The following is a 17,795-nucleotide window of genomic DNA, read 5'->3' on the forward strand; positions in this document are numbered from 1 at the left end:
TCATCCAACACCATCTAGACTTCCCCCCATAAGAGTGTTTTGGGTATAGCAGCTCTTTTTACCCTACTCCCAAAAGTTGTTTCCTACTATGTCTGATTACTTTTCATGCTGTGTCCATGAAAGTGCTCTTCCTTGCCCCGTTCTCAGTGCTTGCTTGGCAGGTATGCCATGTAGGCCATTGGGATTAGATCTGACCACCTCTGGGGACAGGAAGGAATCTCTGACAATTTTTTTGTTTAAGATTTAAAGCTCTTTTTCTAGTCAGGCAAGATATTTCTTTTGTCCCCCCTGTATGGTGAGTAAATTTGCCTCAGATCCATGGATGTGGGATTTAGATTATCCATTCCATTATAATAGGAGGGAGGGATGGCCTTTCGTCCGTCCCCTACCCAGACACAATTCTCTATACTTAAAGATACCAACAAGCAATCCTAATCCTGAATTTGTTTTACTGTTAAACATTAGATTAGGGTATCATTAATGTATCATGTTACAATTAGATTATTTATTATTATATACAAGATAAGTAGTTGACAGTACACTTTTAATCATCTTATTTTTATAAAAACTTCTAAATTCACATTTTCCAATTCCTGCAATTATTTCCCTTGGGTATTATATCCCCTGAGATCAGATTCTGGATTTCTTTTGTTTAGGCTGAACTGCATTGTGCTCTGGTTTCTTTTTAAACACACTTTTTACTAAAACGTGTGATTCCTTCTGAAACCAGTCTTAGTGCAAAATGCCATATTAAAAGTTATTGGTGGCTACTTTCAAACTGTCTGGTGGGGGCATGGCATTATATGTAAAAGAAAGCATAGCATCAAATAAAGTAAAAATCTTAAATGAAACAAACTGTACTATAGAAACTCTATGGACAGAAATTCCATGCTTGACTAAAAAGAGTATAGCAATAGGAATAAACTGCTGACCACCTGACCAGGATGGTGACAGCGATCGTGAAATGCTAAGGGAGGTTAGAGAGACCACAAAAGCAGAAAGCACAGTAATAATGATTGATTTCAGTGATTCAGTGGGTAAATGTCACCTCAGAGTGTGATGCAGAGGTAAAATTTCTAGACACCATGAATGACTGTTTCTTGGAGCAACTAGTTCTGGAACCCACAGAAGAGAGGCAATTCTTGATTTAGTGCTAAGTGGACCACAGGATCTGGTCCAGAAGTAACTATAACTGAACTGCTCACTTAAATTTAATATCCTTGTGGGGGGGTGGATGATTAGATATATATAAACTAGGGCTGTCAAGCGATTAAAAATTAATCATGATTAATCGCACTGTTAAACAGTAATAGAATACCATTTATTTAAATATTTTTGGATGTTTTCTACATTTTCAAATATATTGATTTCAATTACAACACCGAATACAAAGTGTACAGTGCTCACTTTATATTTATTTTTTATTACAAATATTTGCACTGTAAAAAACAAAAGAAATAGTATATTTCAGTTCACCTAATATAAGTAGTGTAGTGCAGTCTCTTTATCATGAAAGTTGAACTTACAAATGTAGAATTATGTACAAAAAAATAACTGCATTCAAAAATAAAACAATGTAAAACTTTAGAGCCTACAAGTCCACTCGGTCCTACTTCAGCCAATCACTCAGACGAAAAGTTTGTTTATATTTGCACTAGATAATGCTGCCCACTTCTCGTTTACAACGTCACCTGAAAGTGAGAACAGGCGTTCGCATGGCACTGTTGTAACCTGCATTGCAAGATATTTACATGTCAAATGCGCTAAAGATTCACATGTCCCTTCATGCTTCAACCACCATTCCAGAGGACATGCATCCATGCTGATGATGGATTCTGCTTGATAATTTTGCTCTTTTAAAAGAGCTCTGTTGCTCTTTTAAGACTCCTGAAAGCATGCTCCACACTCTTCCCTCTCAGATTTTGGAAGGCACTTCAGATTCTTAAACCTTGGGTCGAGTGCTGTAGCTATTTTTAGAAATTTCACATTGGTATCTTCTTTGCGTTTTGTCAGATCTGCAGTGACAGTGTTCGTAAATCAAACAACATGTGCTGGGTCATCATCTGAGACTTCTATAACATGAAATATATGGCAGAATGTAGGTAAAACAGAGCAAGAGACATACAATATTCCCCCCCAAGTAGTTCAGTCACTAATTTAATTAACGCACTATTTTTGTAATGAATATCATCAGCATGGAAGCAGGTCCTCCAGAATGGTGGCCGAAGCATGAAGGGGCATACAAATGTTTAGCATATCTGGCACGTAAATACCTTGCAATGCTGGCTACAAAAGTGCCATGTGAATGCCTCTTCTCATTTTCAGGTGACATTGTAAATAAGAAGCAGGCAGCAGTATCTCCTGTAAATGCAAACAAACTTGTTTTGTCTTAGCGATTGGCTGAACAAGAAGTAGGACTGAGTGGACTTGTAGGCTCTGAAGTTTTACATTGTTTTGGTTTTGCGTGCAGTTGTGTAACAAAAAAAATCTACATTTGTAAGTTACACTTTCACAATAGAGATTGCACTACAGTACTTGTATGAGATGAATTGAAAAATACTATCTTTTGTTTATCATTTTTACAGTGCATATATTTGTAATAAAACTAATATAAAATGAGTACTGTACACTTTGTATTCTGTGTTGTAATACAAATCAATATATTTGAAAATGTAGAAAAACATCCAAAAATATTTATAAATTGCAGTTGGTATTCTATTGTTTAACAGTGCGATTAATCGCGATAAATTTTTTTTAATCGCAGTTAATTTTTTTTGAGTTAATCGCATGAGTTAACTGTGATTAATCGACAGCCCTAATATAAACCCATCATGATAACATTTAACTTTAAAAGGGGGATTACACAAAAATGAGGATGCTTGTTAGGGTGAAATTAAAAGGAGCTGTCACAAGGTTAAATGCCTGCAAGCAGCATAGGGGCTATTTAAAATCACCATAATAGTGGATCAGACTAAAAGTATACCCCGAATCAGAAAAGACAATAAGAGGACCAAAAAAAATGCCACCATAGCTAAACAGAAGAGTAAGTGGAGGCCATTTAGAGGCAAAAGGTCATCTTTTTAACATTTGAAAGTCAAAATCTAATGAAGATAATAGGAAGGAGAACAAACACTGGCAGGTTAAGTGTAAAAGTATAATAAGGCAGGCCAACAAAGAATTTGAGAAGCAACTTGCTAAAAGATGCAAAAACTAACAGTAAGAATTTTGTTAAAAATGTCAGAAGTAGGAAGCCTGACAAACAGGAAGTGGGCCACTAGAAGACCAAAGTTTAAAGGGGCACCCAGGGAGAAAAAGGCCACTGAGAGAAGCTAAACAAATCCTTTACATTGGTCTTCACTGTAGAGGATGTGGGGGAGATATCCATTGCAGAGCTATTCCTTCTGGCTGCAAACCTGAAATACTATCATACAAGAGGTTTTAGAACAAATAGATAAATTAAGCCATAATAAGTCCCCAGGAACAGACGGTCTTCACTCAAGAGTTCTGAAGAAACTCATATATGAAATTGCAGAACTACTAACTGTAGTATGTAACCTGTTACTGAAACAAGCCTCTGTACCAGATGACTGGAAGGTAACTGTAATGTAGCTTTTAAAAAGGCTCCAGAGATGATCCTTGCAATTAGGAGCCAGTGAGCCTAAATTCAGTGCTGGGCAAATTGGTGGAAACTACAGTAAAGAACGGAATGATCAGATACATAGATAAACATGCTTTATTGGGGAAGACTCAACACAGCTTTTGTACAGGGAAGTCATGTCTTACCAATCTATTAGAATTATATGAGGGTGTCAACAAGTATGTGGATAAGGGTGATTCTGTCAATATGCAGTACTTGGATTTTCAGAGAGCCTTTGACAGGGCACCTCACCAAAAGTTCTTAAGGAAATTAGTCATGGGATAATAGGGAAGTTCCTCTCATGGATCGGTAACTATCGGTTAAAAGATAGGAAGCAAAGGGTAGGAATAAATGGTTCATTTTCACAACAGAAAGAGGTAAGCAGTGGGGTCTCCCAAAGACCTGTGCTGGAACCTGTTGTTCAACATATTCATTAATTATCTGGAACAGGGAGTGAACAGTGAAGTAGCAAAGTTTGCAGATGTTACAAAAGTATCTAAGATTGTGAAGTCCATAGCTGACTGTGAAGAATTCCAGGGGGATCTCACTAAACTGGGTGACTGGGGAGCAAACTGGCAGATGAAATTAATGAATAAAATGAAACATTGATAAGTGCAAAGCAATGCACATTGGAAAAAATAATCCCAACTACACATGTATAATGATGGGTTCTATGTTAGCTATGTCACCGTACAAGAAAGAGATTTCAGAGTCAGCATGGATAGATTTCTGAAAACTTCAGTTCAGTGTGCAGCAGCAGTCAAAAAGGCTAACAGAATGTTAGGAGCTATTAGGAAAGGTATAAGAAAATAAGACAAAAAAATATAATGCCACTGTATAAATCCATATGTGTCCAATTCTGGTTGTCCATCTCAGAAAGGATATAGTGGAACTGGAAAAGGTTCAGAGAAGGGCAACAGAGATGATTAGGGGTATGGAATGGCTTCCATACCAAGATAAGGGATGTTCATCTTAGAAAAGAGATAATTATGGGAAGATATGATTGAGGTTTATAAAATCATGAATGGTGTGGGGAAAAATGAATAGAGAAGTGTCATTTGCTCTTTTCCACAATACAAAAACCAGGGGTCACCCAATGAAATGAATAGGCAACAGGTTTAATACAAACAAGAGGAAGTACTTTTTCACACAACCCACAGTTAGCCATGGAACTCATTGCTGTAGAATCTTGTGATGGCCAAAAGAAAAAATGGGTTAAAAAAAGAATTATGGCAGTTCTTATATTCTTGTGTACACATACTTTTGTCAGAATAAATTTATCAAGACAGAGATATGAGGTGTATTTAATCAAATTACGGTACCTTTGTTTTTCTAACTCTATTTGAAACCATTTCTAAATTAATTTAGTAATTTGATTTTTTTTCTGCCATTAGATACTTTTTTCCAGACTTTTACATGCTTATTTCCAAAACGGCACATGTGCAGTCATTTGCTCAGAAGAGCACGTGAATTACATTCCTAACCTGCATGCCCAGTAATTTGAATGGTACACACAAGATATATAACTAGCCTTTTACACATGAAAATACCCACTTTGCATACTAGTCTTGTTACTTTCTTGCAGAAATTAAGTGTACCTTTTGGGCATGAAAATTGCAAGCATACAGTTTTGAAAATCATGCCTTTAATTTAGGCAATGTTGAAAGGGAAGAGGCAAGTTCATGTAAAAATCAGGCTTGTAATGTAGGCAATGATGCCTGGGAAGAGAAGCAAATTCATGTGTGTTCATAATTGAGTATTAAAATAAGTTGCTCAGATCGGTGTATTTACATTGTTCTTACATCATTTCTTGCCCTGGGCCAGTTGCATAGTCACATTTTATAGCAGAAATTGAAAAATAACTTAAGCAAATACTTAAGTGACTAAGACTTTAAAAAAAAAAACCCCCAACTCCCATATTCTTCCCATACTCCTTAAGTAGAGTACCAATTTTTAAACACAGATATTCTTGCAATTAGAAGCTAATTACAGTAATAGATCTAACTGTTGGTCCAATGAGAAACCTTACAGATTGCTCATTATAGTTTTTTAGAAACACTTAAGACAGTTAAAAAGACAGACCTCATCTTTTTTGTTTCTTAAATACACCACAGCTAAAAACACCCCATAGTCTTTCAAAATCTAGTTGCTCTAAAAAACATGGAGCTTTGGTTTGGTCTTGGTTTTCATGAATGTTGAGTTAAAATTTTTAAAATAAGGTTGAATTTACTATTATATGCATATGCCTGTTTAGGGACCTATAATATGCTTTCCCTCTTCACTTTGGTCATTAATTTAATCCTGACTTTGTTTAGTTTTCATGCTAGTGTTCTCAATGTAGAAAATTTCCAAATGACTAAATTATTATTTGAGTATCATCTGGCATTGTATAATGCGAATCTCAGTTCTTGAATGTACTTGGCATCATACAGTGCATAGCAGAATTATGACCCCGATCTAAATTGAACAGGAAATACAGTTTTGACGTTGTAACACGTGATAGAAAACGATGACGTCTCAAGACAGTGCAGATGAGTGGTGTTTTATTTTAATATCTATCTTTGGTGGGTTATTGTTCAAAGTTGTCTGAGAAGAAGTGAGTTTTATGGAAAGAGAGTTGTTTGAGGGGAAATGTGGTCATTTGACGCACAAAAGAGAGTAGATTGTTCCAAGCATATAGGCATGAAAGATGATTAGGGGGAAGGATATAAAAGAAGCAATTAGAAGAGGGACTTGGGCAGAGCAAAGGAGAGTGGGAGGGTAAGTACGAAGAAATAAGAGCATAGATATAAGGAGGAGTGGAATCGTGCAGAGTCTTGAACCGGAGCACTGGAGACTTGAACTTGGTGCAGAATGTGAAGGAAAACCAGTGAAAAGGTTCTAATTGGTTGAGACCCCCTCGAGTCGAGTAAGAACAAGGTAAAAAGCAATGACACCAGTGAAGAGAAGGTTGTAGTAATCAAGGCAAAAGATGACCCATGTGAATGGTCATTAATCAGAAACTGAGGTAAGACTACAGAAATTATATTTAGGGCTTGTAAACTAGATTTGTATTTTTCTTTTATGCCATAAGTCAGTTTGTCTTCTGAAACCCAAAATAAAAACAGGCAGCCTAGATATTACAGGTATAATGAAGCTGGAATAACCTTCTTAATGCCCCTCTTTCATTTTAGAGAACTTCATTCAAAACTTCAGCATCCTCTACAGTCCCTTGAAAAGGCATCTTGTTGGTGACTCTTCAGTTCATTTTCCCGCACAGCACATAATCACTGAAGTGACTACTAATACCTTTCATGATGTGGTGGTTTTGAGTGAAAAGGTACAGCTCATAACTGCAATTACATTGAGGGTTTAATCACATTTTGAAGAATAGGATTGCAGAGTTCATTTTTCTGGATTTTCATTGCTTAAAACTAAAGGGTATCCTCCTCTCCCATTCATGCAGTTACACTAATTTTGTACATAATTTTAAACAAGGGCACTCCATGAAAGTCATACTTCACTGTAACTTAAATTCAGGAGACCACTCTGATGGAACAAATCAGCCAGAAAATCAGCCAAACCAGCTCCCTGAAGACCACCCCCTGCCTTCCTGTGCTGTGTGTATCTGCCATAGCTGGGGTTTAGCCTTTTGTATTCTTATTTGCTAAATGTGATCGAAATTACATATATAATTGTGGGGATGGAGAAGTCCTGTTTTGCCTTTGTTTGCATGGTGGCAACTCTTAACAAATTAAGTAGAGGTTGAGACCCAAGGTCAAGAACAGGTCCCAAGCCTACTCAGTCTTGAATGGAATTCGAGATATGTGTGATGAACATTGCTTTTATGAACCAGTTAAGGCTGTAGAGATCGTGCCAGCTGCAGAGGGAGCCACTTGCTGCCTTACTGGAACTAAGGTACAAAATAGTGAATAAAAGTGACTGGGAAGTAGCTGTAACAGAAAATTGAAGGTTGTAAAACAAAGAAACAAAAATCCCAACAAAAAGTAGTACTTTAAAAGCATACATCACAAAAATCCATAGCAAAAAGCTTTTTGATTTCATGATGTGAAATGTTTTGATGTACAGTGTAATTTTGAATGATGCCTAAAGTACTTTATATAATTTGATTCTTTAAATGTGTGATTGAATTTGGACTAATATTCTTTGGCTACTAGGATAGCAGAGAAGGAATGCATGTGCAATATTCAGTTTCCAGTGTCCCCAGTGCCTAGTGTGCTAGCTTGAGGAAAATTGCTTAGTTCTCTAGAGTTCTCCAGAGATTTTCTTTTTAAAGTGTACAGTGACCATTATTTAAATGGGAATGAAAGGCTGGTCTTGAAATCTGCGTATCTGTGAATTTGAGAAAACCTGTCCATCCCTTCCTTCATGGGCCAAGGGGGTAACAGGACTGCCTGCCTTTCCTTCAACATGTTCATAATACTTGCAGCTCTGAATTAAAATCATGATTATAATCAAATCTCATGCTTCAGGGCTTCAGCCAATTGCCTGCGGCAGTCAAGAAGGATTTTTTTCCCCCTCTGCATGATGTAGTCATTGGCAGGGAGGGAGTTTTCCTTCAACTGAAGCAGCAGAGATTCCGCACAGTAGGGGACAGGACAGTGGATGGGATGAACCAGTAAATGCCTGGCTGGTGTATCTTGCTCACATGCTCAGAGTCATACTGATTGCAAGATTTGGGACTTGGAAGGAAATTTCCCATAGGTCACATTGGCTGGAACCTTGGGGTTTTTCGCCTTCTTCTGCAGCATGGTGCTGGTTCACCTGGGCATATCTCACCTCATAAGTTCCCTTCCATTGCTCAGGCCTTGGGCACTGGGGGCACCTTGATTCTCCTGTTGTCTGCCTGTGGCACAAGGTTTAGTTTCCTGAAGATTGAAAAACTTCAGTCTAACTGAAGTCTTTGAAAACAACAAGGAGTCTGGTGGAACCTTAAAGACTAACAGATTTATTTGAGCATAAGGTTTCATGGGTAAAAAACCCACTTCTTCAGATGCATGGAGTGAAAATTACAGATGCAGACATAAATATACTGACACATGAAGAGAAGGGAGTTAGCTCACAAGTGGAGAACCAGTGTTGACCGGGCCAATTCGATCAGTGTGGATGTAGTCCACTCCCAATAATAGATGAGGAGGTGTCAATTCCAGGAGAGACAAAGCTGCTTTTGTAATAAGCCAGTCACTCCCAGTCCCTATTCAAGCCCAAATTAATGGTGTTAAATTTGCAAATGAATTTTAGTTCTTTCTGTTTCTCTTTGAAGTCTGTTTCTGAAGTTTTTTTTGTTCAAGTGTAGCTACTTTCAAATCTGTTATAGAATATCCAGGAAGATTGAAGTGTTCTCCTACTGGCTTTTGTATGTTACTATTCCTGATGTCCGATTTGTGTCCAAATTCCCTACATAAAAGAATAAACGTGTAGGGGATTTGTGTCCATTTATTCTTTAAATAGCTCAGATGTTTTGTTTAACACAGTGATGACTATTTCTGCTGCATGTAAAACCCCAGTTGCTAACTGAATTTCTTCCCCCTCCCACCCCCCAGGATGTCTTGCTGCTCTATTATGCGCAATGGTGTGGATTCTGTGCTTCTCTTAATCATATCTTTATCCAGCTAGCTCGACTTCTGCCTCCAAACAACTTCACTGTGGCAAGGTAAAAGAATCGCTCTTCATTTTCCACAGTATTTTTAACTATACTGTTGTGACTACTTAGACTTCCAGATATGCATATATGGATATTATGTAGCTTGTAAAGTTGATATAGTGCCATTAATTTCCACTAATTTATGTTTAATTTTAAGTTAAGATTGCATGTCTGTCAAATTAGATACAAGTCCTATGAATTTGTTATAAGCAGTGTATTATAACATTACATAATAAGTTTAGAATATTACTATTAGATTCCAATTTAGTCTGTCAAAATTGAGTTGAGTGAGCTAATCAGCTCAGAGGGAAAATATATATGAAGAGAAGAAAGAAAAAATGTATACTGTACTTCGGGTAGACGCTTTCTTCTTTGTTATGTGATACAGCATGGCCAGAAGGCAGCAGGAGAGTGATATAGGAGATATGTGTTAGCCCCAGGATGAGGAGAAGCCTTATTCCCTGTAGAGGGAAGAAAGGTTGCTATTAGAGGGAAGAAAGGTTGCCAATTAGAGCACCTGAAGCCAGTCACTTGATTAAACCCCCCTGCTTCAAGCACAGTGGTGTGGTGTTGGAGCAGAGAGCAGTTTGAAGGAGTTGAAGTAGAAGAGAGTTTGGAGAAGTGCTGTGGCTGGCTAGAAGACCAAGACCCTAGGTAAAGAGACACCCGGCTTGTGCAGAGAGAGGGTAGGAAGCCCCACAAGCTGAAGAGCAGGAGAGGGAAGTAGCCCAGGGAAAGGAAGCACTAGTTCAAGTGGTTTGCCACTATCCCTAGGGCCCCTGGACTGGGACCCAGAGTAGAGGGTGGGCCCAGGTCCCTCCCTCCCTCTCCACTACCCTTCTCTGACTGTTCATAAAGTGAATTAGTAACACAGCAATTAATTAAAAAAAACTTTTATCTTGATTCCCAGAAAACCAGATTTCCCATTATAAACAACGCTGAGAGACAGATTTTCAGACCTCAGAATAGGAAACACCTCATATCGCTCATCAGAGCAAGCATCCATTCAGCTGTATGCTTATACACAACTGTTTATCATTTGTTTATAAAACAAAAACAAAACGGATATTTCAGAAGCAAAAGTAATACATGGAATGTTCAGCTGCATCTTTATCAGTTTATTTTTTCTTTTTATTTTGTTTTTAACAGAATTGATGTTGCTCGAAATGACCTTCCATGGGAATTTATGGCAGATCGTCTCCCAACCATTTTGTTTTTTCCTTCTAACAGGTAATGTCATTCCTTTCTCTTAAAGGTTTTTTTTTTTTTTTTTTTTTTCCCCTCATTTCTTGGAGTTTGAAAAATGAATCTGGTCACATGCTTAAGAGGAGAGGAAAGCCAAATAGCCATTCATTACCACGTATTACCAATGCACTTTCTAAAATAGACATGTATGGACAAATGATGATTTTCTGAAAGTGAATTAAATTCTAGCCCAAGTGTCATTATTTTATAGTTTTGTCAGTATTTATTTGTAAACAGCAATATGCATTACTCACCTTATTTCCTCATATAATTTTTCCTCTCATTTGGTTGTGCAGCAGTTCTTTTGGCATGGTCAGAATTGACTAGTGAGTGAGAACTGGAGGGAAGAGAGTGACAGAAAAAGAGGCATGGTTAAAAAAGAGACTGTGAGATATGTCAGAGGATCACACAATGGGCTCTTGAAGTAAGAGGCAAGACTTCTTGCTAGTTTTCTATCTGAAAAAGTTAAAATACGCGTGGGCTGAGGCAAAGGGTCAAGCTCTTTCCTAGTTAAACTAACCCATACTTTATTGTCTCTTAATAAGATAATTTTAAAAAATAAACAATTGAAGTTTAAAAGCAGGCAAGAATTTAAAAGCTAAATGAAAATAGAAAGTTGCCTTGAATTTATATTAAAAAGTGCTAATAGGCAAGAGTTAAAAATAAAAGCAATAAAAGTCAAGGAGTTGGAAGTTAAAGGGAAACTCACTGTATCCTCTGATCATAATGGTTTCCTCTGGCCTTAAAAAAATCTCTGAATCTTTTATCCTACTCCTTGGTGTCAATGGTTATATTGTAAGTTGTTTGGGGAAGTTTCTTATATGTTTGTAAAGTGCATAGAACATTCCTAAATAATAACAGTTTAATGTCTGGTGGAATTGAAGGGCTTCTCATTTCACCCAGACAGAGCCTTCTGAACCTTCCTTGGTTAAAGTAAAGTTGTTTTGTGTTTCGCCTAGCCCTCCATTCTGAATTGGTATTTTTACTCAGTTAAACTTTTTCTTGATTTCATGTAATAATGGCTGTCAAAAAGCACTTCACTTCCTAGCTGAGAGGACATCTATTGGCTACACAGTTTGACTCTTCCATCTTTTATGGGGGCAGAAAGCCCTCTACAGTTCTACAGTATTTCTGGCCCCTATAAACTCACTAGAGAAGATGCCAATATTATCCATAATCTAAGATCCGATTCTACAAATATTTACACACGGAATTTTACAAATGGAAATAGTCCATTGATGTCTACGAGAGTAAAGGCTCATCTGATTAAAATTACACATGTTATTAAGTGCTTATAGGATAAGGGACTAAATTTTCTTCTGTGAACCATTATCTGCGGAAGTGTGGGCAGTTTCATGATATTCTCTCTCTATATACAAGGAATTTTCACACGAGAGCAAGCTTCAACAGAGAATATGTACACAATTTACTTAATTGGCCAGGTTCTCTCTTCTTGTGTGTGAATTGGATCTCATTTTCTCCTTGTTGCTTGCTCCATTAGTGAAGTAATTAATCCTATTTTGTGACATCATTGTGTTGCGTTAAAAGTGTGTGAAGTCATAAATGCAACATTATGATTTCACTCCAGGATCAAGCAGAAAGAGAATCTGGTCTGAGGGGGAGAAAATGAGTAGCTGAAAAAGCACATATCTGAAATATAAGAGGGGAGGTAGGTACATTTATTATCAAAAGTCTCCTTCAGCAAGGAACCATTGTTAAAACTTTTTTGAAATTGTACTGGTCTTTAATATGAGATTGTCATGTCTGCATATGATGAGTCAAATGAGAAACTGCAAATATTGCAAAAATTTGCAAATATTAACCATTTTCTTGTATTGTTTTTCTGCAGTGTTTGTTAAAGCTAAGTTTTATTTCAACCTATGAATATATCAAACACTGTGGCTACAGCCTTCAAGGGAAACATACGGAAACCAAGTTACATCATGTAGTAATTTCCGGTGCAAACTATCAGTGGTTGGTGAAAGGTTTTTCTCTTGCAAACTGCATTTAATATTTCACAAAACACTTTGATACAAATGCAATATTTTTTCAAAGTTTTAAATAATGTTTTGCGGAAATATCAGTTGCTTTATCCGTCACCAGGATCTGTAATGTTACTGGTTCTGTTTCTGTTTTACAATAGCAATGAACAATCACGCTGCACTGCTCTAACTTACATTGCAGAAAATGTTAGCATTGCAAAGCACCTTTTTTTCCAGTCTGACTCATTAGCAAACCATTGAGCTTTCATAAGGGAAGAGCTAACTGCTGAATTAAATGTAACACATTAGCTTTGCTGCATGAAAGAGTAGGACTTCCTGATTTAAAAATAAATCTTTAGTAGCTTAATACCTCCATAGCAGAATGATGATAAAATTTCCAAAGCAAAATGGCAGGAAGACTAGGGAATGTAAATATTTATAAGGGGAAGTGCGTCTCAGAAAGACTAAAAACTTTAATCTATGGTGGTTTCATTTATCCAGATAGACAAGAAAACAAACCGTAGAACCACCAAGAAATGAACAAGGAAAACAACATTTCAGGAAGAATTAGCATAATATAATATGATCTACAGAATAATCTTGGGTTCTGTGAAAAAAGAGTGCAACGCTTCCGTGTGGTTTTTGAGGAACCGATAAGAAAATGTGCTTGGTTATTTTTTCCCAGGTTTTCTTCTTATCTTAACTCTTCTGGGTTTGGAGGGGTTTACAGGTCTGGGTTATCATCACAAATAGTAAACCTTCTTTCACTCTTAGGAAACTTTATTCTCTTTCACCTTCAGAAATAAAGTTGGGAATATAATTGTATTGAATTTAGAAGCTCAGAAAAATATATATGTAAATTTCCAAGTGCACTTTAGTTTTAGTGGGTTGGGTTTTTTTAAAGAATGTGTGTATAGGCAGAGATCCTAAAGTTACCTTTAATTACAATCAAAATTAAAATCAGATTTAAAGTTCTGCTTGGAAGGGGGGGGGTCTTTCACTGTAGCAATCAACCAATTAAACTTCTGAGTTCACGTCATATTATACAGAATTGTATGGAACTGCGGTTCTGTTACCGTTTGAGTGACTGTTTCAACAAACAGGAAAAAAAAACCCACAGAACTTATTATGTTTCTAGAATTTGTTATGGCTATGAGTGGACTCCTGTATGAAATCCACTGTGGACAATGGCAAGCAGCTTTAATGTAGTGCTTCACTGGTCAGATACTGTAGTAATGGGCACTGCGGAAAAATTTTAAGTGTGTCACAAAAATATATGACATTGTTTCTGTAGATTTCTAAGCAAGTGCTTTAAACTCCGTTCCATGATCAAAAACTAAATATGTACCTTTCAGAACATATTCAGGAACTTTTTTGGGGGTGGTGTTTGATCGTATTAGTTTATCACCAGTATTAATATTTTCCCTGCTATTTGAAACTCTTTGGGGGAAACAACTCTTGTATATTGGCTGAGATATATTACAAGCCAATTAAGTTAGTTTTATTTCTGTTGATTTTGAAGAGAAATCAATTAAACACTCGTTCATTCCTTTCCCAGCATAGTTTCACAAACTTGTTTCTAAACAGGTCTCCTGTGTCTAAGTGGCTATAACAGAAAAAGACATTTTAAACAGATGTGCCATTTGGACTTTGTCCTCCCAGTCTCCAAACATATCAAAGACCCACGAGAGGATTTATTGCTTTTCTATTGTATTTCATGTTCTTTTTCTATTTTTCTTCTTATTGTAAAGCAATATCCAGAGGTACTTTTTCTTTAAGAAAAATAAAGTTCACATTTGGAGTTGAGTAAACATTTCTTCAGGTGGACTTTTAAAAGAATATTGTCAAGCTTCTTAGACCTAAGAACTGACTTGCCGTGATATTGGGGCCATATTGAAAATTTTGTTCTCTGATTTATTTTAAATTTAATTTATTTCTTTTTTGCACCAAATATTCCACCTTGCCTTGTGTAAAATTTTGCCTGACACTCCCATTTTAAGACCCGTTTTATAGTTTCTTTTAACTTTGCCAAACTGTAGCCATTTGGGCTGAAATTTTACATGCTGGCTGTGCACGTTGGGCTGAATTTTTTTGAAAATTTCAGCTACAATTGTTTAGCTGTTTCCAAGACTGGGCTAGGGATAAATATGTGGATTGCCCATATTTTAAAAAATCTGGCAATCTTTTCTTTGAACAGCTCTAGCGCCCTCCCCCCCAAGTGCTTGAAACAGGGACTTGAAATTTGATGGGGAGTGGTTTTAGTGTCAGGGATATGCCTTTTGCCATCTCCATGAAATTCTGCCCATATTTGGCCAAGCTGTAAACTCAAGTTATAAAAGAGGCAGGGATCCCGTGGCAAAACTAGTATGTGATCATGTGCTTAAAAACACTCATAATGAATATGCACACGGGAACTGAATTAAGGTTGCACGGGCAACCTTAGTTTAGGCATTATCTAACTTTTGAGTGCTTGAGTTTTCAACCTTAATATTCTTTTAATGTAGTTTTTTTGTGTGCAGTTATTTTAAAAGTAGATTTTTCGACTTTTAGTGAACTTACTCGTGACTTAGTGGTACTGAACCAACTCGGGCCCATGTGCTCTGTCATGTGATAGCAATCTCTGTCATAAGGTGTGAGTCTTATCTTATTTTTCTTTTATCTAGTCTTACAAATCTGCTGCTATGTTTGCCTTCCTGCTCCCTCCCTGTCATTGTTTAATTGCTTGTTTTTCCTCTTTTCTCTCTGCTCTGTTTTCTTCCTAATGCTATTATCTGGTGTGTATTTTTAAAAACCAATTTTAGATGGTTATTTTGGAGCCCATCACCATAATATCTAAGCAGTCCTTTATCTTTTAGGCTCATGGTTTAGTAAAACATGACTTTTTCCCTCACTGTGTTTCTATAAACAACAGTTTAGTGTTTGTGATGTACACTGGGGGGGAGGGTGTGTGTGTGTGTGTGTGTAAAGAAATGGTTGTGATGTAATAAATTGTCATTATTATATATGAGTAAATTTTGCCTTTGTGTAGATTCCATATTTTTGCCAAATCATGACAAGCTGCATTAAATTTGTATGCTCTTGTAGTTAGCAATTGAGAAACACAAGATTATGAGTATAGGAGTGACTTGTCTGATCATGAGAAGTTTGTAGGGGAAAAGAACCTTATCCATGTCATTACTTGTTTACTCTTCCAAGAATAGCTTAGCTTTGAACAGGAACCTCATTTGGCACAGGTTTTTGGACCATTAGTAAAAGGGGATCATGTTGCTTTTCCTACCTGAAATGAAATAAACAGAAGCTGCCATAAATTAAACGAAGTAAACAAACAATGTAATGTAGTATGAATGTTCCGTACATCAATAAATTAGAGTATTTTCCAGGATTTCATAGAGAATATCTTTTGAGGCAGCAGCGCGCTTAATAGGTCAACGTAAGTACATACTCCTCCCTATGTATAAACAACTAAAGCAGCCCAGGAGGTATTGTTTTAGATTTAGGTGATCTGGAAGGATATTTGGAGTTGGCAGTTGTGTCCATTTTACCGAAGTGATAGCAATACCTTTTGTGAGGCATTAGGTACTGCAGTTAGATCTGTGAATAGGTGGAATATAGGGCATCCCATTCTGACCAGATTTTCTCATATGCTCTTCAACCAGGAAACAGTCTAGTGTATTTTTTTCTTTCTGTAGCTTTTCTGCTCCAATTTGGCGGTATGCCTTGTAGCCCTTTTGGGTAACCTCAGATATTGGTCAGCTTTTTAATGGTTTTATTGATTGATCCAGAGTCAGCTACCACTATGATGTACTGATCTGGTTTTGTCCTCTTATCTTCATTGTTTTTCTGAGGTATCGTATTGGGAGACTAACATACATTCATCCTACTGCTTAGCTAATTGGCCTTATTGCTGCACAGAGGATAGAGTTCTTGAGTTATGAGTTCATGTAAGTTTTCTCTAGAGTTCTTCTCTTAAACAAGAGCTAAAAAAACATAAGCAGCTTTGCTAAGTAAGGGTCAAATTCTCAGTCCTTAATTAAACAAAATACTCACTGAAGTAGATAGGAGTCTTGGTAGATGATAGATTTTTGGTCATAATGAATTGTTTTTGTGCTCCATCTCCACCATACTCATCATGATTCTAGAGATTAATTAGGCAGGGAAACTGGCCTCTTTTTTGACAGCTATGCCTTTGTCACCAACCTGCATGATCTTGGCATTAGGAACAATGATTTTTGTGTGCTTCACTGCTGAGTCTTTTAAGTAAGGGAAGCTGCAGCTTCTGTATTTTATGGTAATGGAAGTTTTATCCTTAGTTCATCAAAACTCCCATTAACTTCAGGGATCTTTGTGTCATTCACCAAGTCTAAGCATGATAATGGTTTTGCAGTTTGATTCTTTCATGGATTAGGCAGCTAAACAGAATTCAAAGAGTTTTTCACTGTTTTGTTTCACAGAGCTATGTAAGGTATAATACTCCTATCATTTAGTCATCTTTGAAACATCCACTTCTGTTGTTTTATCTCCTGGTCTAAAGGGTATATTTGCTGACTGATTCAATACCAGGACTGGGCTATAGTGTTGAATCTTTCTTCTTTCTGAATAGTACATTTTGGGTGCATTCCGCATGTAATGCTTTTACCCATCTCACTTTGATTCACTCACAGCTAGGCTCCCCCTCTCAGTACTTCCTCAGGGTGATCGATATGAGTTTATCCAATTTGATGGGTCACACTGTGTGCATATTACATGCTGTAAATCCCGTCCGTTACTGATTTGGCAAACAGAGGAACTTTACTGAAAAGCACCAGCTACACTCTTTTCTACAAATCCCTGAATTTGGACGGAGGGATTATGATCACAGTTGGAGTTTCTGAAGATACATGAGTTGTTTCTTTACCCACACCCACTTCTCCTCAACAACCTTAACATTGTTTCGAAGTCTAACTGTGCCATTTTGTTGGGTACCTGCAGTTTAAAAACCCACCTGAGGAAAATGCAGTATGGTGATGATTGTTGTTGAGCATTTGCAAGTGTGGTTTTCTATTAAAATGACGTACAGGACTGATTATTCCAGTAATCTTCTTAGGGCAAGGACAAGAGTAGGAGAGAATCTTTCTTTCCCTTCAGCTGAGGTGCAGTAGCATTTACTCTTAAACACAAGGCTTTCCCTGCTCATTAACATGGTGGAATAGGGCCTAACTACCTTTCATACCCTTTGTTTTAAAATAGAAAGTTTGAGTGGTAGCTTCTGTAAGTCTGTGGCTGCAGAAAACTAAATAAAGAAACCCTC

The 17,795-nt window shown here is 37.0% G+C and overlaps 1 protein-coding gene across 3 annotated transcripts in view; it reads left to right on the forward strand.

Annotated features, from left to right (window-relative positions):
• The window catches only part of TXNDC11 (thioredoxin domain containing 11), a 98,779-nt gene that overhangs the window by 76,118 nt on the left and 4,866 nt on the right, over positions 1-17,795 (forward strand). For all 3 annotated transcript variants that reach the window (XM_074965444.1, XM_074965443.1, XM_074965445.1), the window contains 3 exons: positions 6,811-6,956; positions 9,181-9,290; positions 10,431-10,511. In XM_074965444.1, the coding sequence (XP_074821545.1) occupies positions 6,811-6,956; positions 9,181-9,290; positions 10,431-10,511 (337 nt within the window). The remainder of the gene's footprint in view (positions 1-6,810; positions 6,957-9,180; positions 9,291-10,430; positions 10,512-17,795) is intronic.

This window comes from Natator depressus, chromosome 10 (genome assembly GCF_965152275.1).
Source record: "Natator depressus isolate rNatDep1 chromosome 10, rNatDep2.hap1, whole genome shotgun sequence".
Lineage (NCBI taxonomy): Eukaryota > Metazoa > Chordata > Testudines > Cheloniidae > Natator > Natator depressus.